The 5,450-nt window shown below is 33.7% G+C and overlaps 1 protein-coding gene across 1 annotated transcript; it reads right to left on the minus strand.

The window, feature by feature from the left end:
* Nucleotides 1-849: 849 nt before the first annotated feature.
* Nucleotides 850-5,178, minus strand: LOC110921561. Its single transcript, XM_022165908.2, has 3 exons — nt 4,919-5,178; nt 4,740-4,821; nt 850-1,087 (listed from the first exon to the last, which is right to left on the minus strand). The coding sequence occupies exons 1-3, from the start codon at nt 5,003-5,005 to the stop codon at nt 927-929; spliced, it is 330 nt and encodes a 109-aa protein (XP_022021600.1). The 5' UTR covers nt 5,006-5,178; the 3' UTR covers nt 850-926.
* Nucleotides 5,179-5,450: the final 272 nt, after the last annotated feature.

Below are 5,450 nucleotides of genomic sequence, written 5' to 3' on the forward strand. Positions count from 1 at the left end.
AAATTTATCCCCGATATACAACACTACACCAAAGGAATCAACTCAATATATACTTAACAAAACTTAATACCGATATATTGTTGTATTAAAACTTGGACGGCAAAATATTGAATGCTATCAACATTTTACATGTTTAGGCATCAACATGGTGTACAACTATCATTCACATAGCACATTAAACAAAAGATTCATGGATGGAGATTGGTACATCGCATAAACCAAATCACACGCATTGCGTCGAGATGCTAATTATGAATGTTTTAGCGAATTACATTAAAACTCAAAACACATCAAAAGAGAGAATGAATCATTATAAGCAAATAGGATATCAGGATTTTGACCCAATGAATTATTCTAAGCAAAAGATGTTAGGATTTTTATCGTGAAGATATTCTAGTATTCAACAAACAAATCAAGGGCATTCGTGGAAAATGAAAACATTTAAGAACACACATTTACCTACTCCCGATGTAGGTGGTGGTGGTGATAATTGGAAGAGGTTGGTGATATTATCCAAGTAAATTGAATTAGAAAGAAAATGAAAACAAGATCATTTGGAGGGTTTGCAAACTTTGCACAGAGGGTTATACTAAGAACATCCACAATGGATCGTGCCTAGCCATCTACGCCGCACATGGAGAAGAGATGGAGGAGAACGTGTGCATTTCGTGAAGAATTGTGAGAGGGAAGGGGGAGAAACTTGTCGGTGCCCGTTTGGTAGAGGCGGGCAGGTAACACTCTAACGACTTGAGTAGTGTAAATGCCAATTCAAAGTCATCCCTCCAAATACACAATAGATGGTGGTGCATAATAGGAAAAAGCAGTTAATAGTAAGGAACACATAATTTACATTTCTGTTGAGTGATGAGTGTGGTTTTGTGAATTTACATCATTCTATAAAATAAAAGCTGTAATTATGAAGCATTTTAATAACGTAAGACACTGCAAACTTTATTTACAATGTTCTTGTAGATGGCAAATACTTCAAGTTTTTTTTCATGTGTCTTCATTGATTTTGAGTATCTGCCTGCAAACGTAAGGATTACTTTTTTCTCCGTTATCATCATCTCCATCGACTCCATATCTCCTGTCGGGTTATAAATTAATAACTTTCATTAATAAAAAAATAAAAAAAGGAAAGGTAAAAAAAGAAGGATACGCAGTTCAATCAAAATCCGAGAAAAAAACCTTTGTTTTAACTTTTGTTTCCAAGTTAGTAATTAAGGGTGAAGGAAGTGGTTACCTATTTCAAATAGGTAAACTCTTAATTCATACAATCACACATTGCTATGTTAATTCACCTAAATAAGTTACCTAATGTTCAAAATCGTTGGCGGTGGTTTACCTAATGGGGTTTAGGTAAACTATTTAAAAAAAAATAGGAAGAAATATGTGATTAGTTGAGAAGAAATGGACCCCACCACACACCCATCTCCCCCCCCCCCCCCCCCCCTCTTCCCTCCCTCTCATCGAATCTGTGAAGGTTCACCGAATTCCTCAACCAAAATCGGTAAAGGCTTTGTTGGCGGTGGTTTACCGTTTCGGTAAAGAGTCCGATCACCCTAAGTACTAAATCAGATGCTAGCTTACATGTCGAAAATTGTGTGTGCAAAGGAGGTGTTCTAGATTTCTAGTTGGTGTAAGGACATTTTTTTTATCCATGGGTAATAAAGTACTTCACTAATCAATTGACCTTTTAGCTTTAATATTTCAAGTTCTTTCACCATGGGTAATAAAGTACTTCATTAATCAATTGACCTTTTAGCTTTTATATTTCAAGTTCTTCTTTCAGATAATAAAATTAAAATAAGGAGTAAATTATTATTTTGGCTCATTTAGGTAGTATAAGCGTATAACACTTTCAACTCAAAAAAATCTTTTGACATATCAGATTTTGAGTATGCATTTTGTAATGATTTTGGCTATTAACACTAATTGTGTTACTTTTTTCTAGTTAACTGTAACAATATTTTGGTACTTTTACATCTTATGGGTTGTTTATGTAAATTACAAAGTTGTTTTAAATGAGGATCCTGTAAAAAGTGCTCAAAGTGTAAGAAGTGTGAGAAATGTATTATAACACTATATATAATACTATATAACACCATATAAACACCGTATAACAATATGTAGCACCATATAATACCATATAACACTATGTAACACTACATATCATTATATAACAAATATAACACTATAGGTTGTCTGATAGCATGTCTATTATAGATGTATAGTGTTATATTTGTTATATAATGATATATAGTGTTACATAGTGTTATATGGTATTATATGGTGTTACATATTGTTATACGGTGTTTATATGGTGTTATATAGTATTATATATAGTGTTATAATACACTTCTCACACTTTAGGCCCTTTTTACACTATCCTTACCCTATATATGTAATTACTCAAGTTTTTCTTTATTTAGTTATTTTCACGATTATTATTTTATAAAGTACGTTTTAAATATACAATTAAATACATATTTTCTTTAACCATTTTTTTTTTATAAAAGTCGTTTTCAAAACTATTTGTTTTTTAAACCTTTTTTAAATCGTCCATCCTTTTTTTAAATCGTTCCTCTTTAGACTGACCGTTTGTTTTTTAAAATCGTTCCTTTCAAAGTCGCTCAGTTTTTCAAAACCTTTCTTAAACAATTCTTTTTAAAATCGTTTGTTTTTGTAAACTTCTTTTTTAAAGTTTTTTTAATCATTTATTTGTAAAACCGTTTCTTTAAACCGTTCTTTTTAAAATTGTTTGTTTTTTAGACTTTGTATTCTATAACTTCCGTGTATAGCTGGCATTAGGAAAAAGAAAACTTTAAAAATGAACGATATTAAAAATTGAAGGAATTGAAATTTAAAAACATAACTATTTAAAAAAACGACGATTCTGAAAACTACGTTTTTATCAAAGGTTAAAGAAACTTCATACTCGTATAAAAAAGAGAAGAAGAAAGAACACCCTCAAAGGTTTTTGGTGCAAACTAATCAGGGATTCTTCTATAAAAATATCTAAAAGCTTTTAATTTTCACGTGTTGAAAACAAACTAGTATTTATATATAGAGTAAATTACAAGTTTTGTATGTAGTATTTTGCAGGCGGTGTCTTTTAGCGCAAAACCTAACAAGTTATATAATTAATGTTTTAAAATCTTGCATGATATGTCCTTTAAGCCAAAACCCAATTAATTTTTTTTTTGTTAAAGCTGGTCATCTCAAGGGTATTATTGTCTTTTCCCTTCCTAATTTATAAATGATTTTTTTAGGAAAACAAAACAACCTGCACATCCTACAATTCCTCAATCTAAACACACCGACTCTCTCTCTCTCTCTCTTTCTAACCACCACTTGCCACCATCTGCCACCACCACCTCCCACCCTCACCTGCCGCCGACCACCACCACCACTAGGGGTGTTCAAAACCGGATATCCAAAAATTTGGATATCCGAAATTTTCGGATACCTGATTTCACTATCCGAATCCGTAACTAAAGTTTCGGATATCCGAAAATTCGGATATCCAATCGGACTGTGAATCGGATATCCGAATATCCATTAATTATTTAATTTTTATTTTTATTATTATTTTTATTATTTTTTTAATATTCCGAACCGGATATTCCAGATAGTTTCGGATATCCGAATATGAATTTTCAGATATTTTCGGATAGTTTTGGATATTTTTCGGATACTTTTTGGATATTTCAGATAGTTTCAGATATTCGGATATCCGATAAAAAATAAATCCGAAAATTTTCAATATCACTAACCGAATATGAAAATTACACGACAGCGGGCACTGTGGCCAAGGTCGACTACTCGACCGCCGCCAACCCCTTGGCTCTCCGAGATGCGCGGAAACCCGACCTCCACCCGCCCGAAGGCACGACAGTGGAATAATTGGTAAAACATCGCCTCCCATCCAAGACGAACCGGCGCCACCCGTATTCGCCCTTCACATGGATGCCGCAGAAAATAATGAGGAGAGTAGGAGTCAAACTTGGATCATAAGGAACACAAAGTCTTTCCACAACTACTCCACCACTACTTGATGATAATTCACTACAGTGGCGGACCCATAAATTTTTTGTTGGGGGTGCGGATGAGGTGTTCAACCATATTTTCAAGGGGTGCGGTCGGATTTTTTGCCTAAAATATACACTAATTTTTTTTTTCCAAAGGGTGCGGCCGCCCACCCTAGCCAAAGGCTAAGTCCGCCCATGATTCACTATGTTTTTATTAGAAAGGTGATGGGACCAACTTAACATTCTCACCCGATGTTCTTCTCATAAAACCACCACTACCAATAGGCAATAGTAATGCTTTAATAGACTTGTATGAAAAAATAAGTACGTAAGAGTTAAATAATAGCCTGTGTAACTCAAGAAAATATATAAAAATACTATAATAGCCCATATTTTTAAGTAAACAGAAAATGGAATCCTATGAAATCCAACTAAGCTAGAAAGTGTCCTATAATATTGGACCCCATTACACTATTTGTTACTCATTTCACAACGGCTCTACGGACCAAAACCAATCAAACACTAGACTTTTCTTTACTATGCAAAGAAAATTCTGATCACTTAACTAAACTAAATTCAATCATCAAACCAGAAGCGCAACTTGTTACTCGTTTATCTGTCGTTTGTTTGTAATATGTTGTTTAGGTATTTCAAACCAGAAAAAGAATGCCGGAAAATCAAGAAATTATGAAAAAAAGGAGCACTTACCTTTCATTTTGGAAACCATATCCGCAACTTTATCTTTACACATTTTGCATCTATAATCCGCCAATATAACAACTTCCTGAACCTGTAACAATAATTTGGTCATCAGATAATACAAAAGAAGATAATGTATGCATAATTATATAAAAAAAGGCAGATAAGAAGAGGTTAATAGTACTTACCAAAGGAAATGTCAATGATTCAATGGAGGCAAGTGTGGCTGGAACTTTGACCAACTTGTTTGACTTTTCTGGTTCAAAAGTGGACATTCTTTCTGCAATTTCAGCAACTGTGCATATCTCAAGAAGGGTATGTATGTATGTAGCATGTATGATTTGTAGTAGAGAATAAGGATGGAATCCTATCTTTAAGGGTAGGTTGTTTTCACAGTTTCACCGGTGATTTAGTAAAATAAAAAAACATGGTACAAGTTGTAATGCATGGGGTACAAGTTAGGATAGTAATTGTTGGAAAAGGGTTACCATTCTTCAACTTCTAAGGGAACAATATATCAATGTCTAATGAGGTTGGTGGTGTCCCACCACCAGGGCATAGTCACATAGTAGATGCATACAAAACAACAAGAATGAAAGAGTAATTTCTTGATAATACAGCAAATTGTAGATAACTAGAATTATGCGCCGCCCGCGTTGCGGGGCGCTAAGCCGAATATTTCATAGTTTAATAACATGTACGTCTTTATGTCGGTTAGAT

The sequence above is a fragment of the Helianthus annuus genome, chromosome 17 (assembly GCF_002127325.2).
Source record: "Helianthus annuus cultivar XRQ/B chromosome 17, HanXRQr2.0-SUNRISE, whole genome shotgun sequence".
In the NCBI taxonomy this organism is placed as follows: domain Eukaryota; kingdom Viridiplantae; phylum Streptophyta; class Magnoliopsida; order Asterales; family Asteraceae; genus Helianthus; species Helianthus annuus.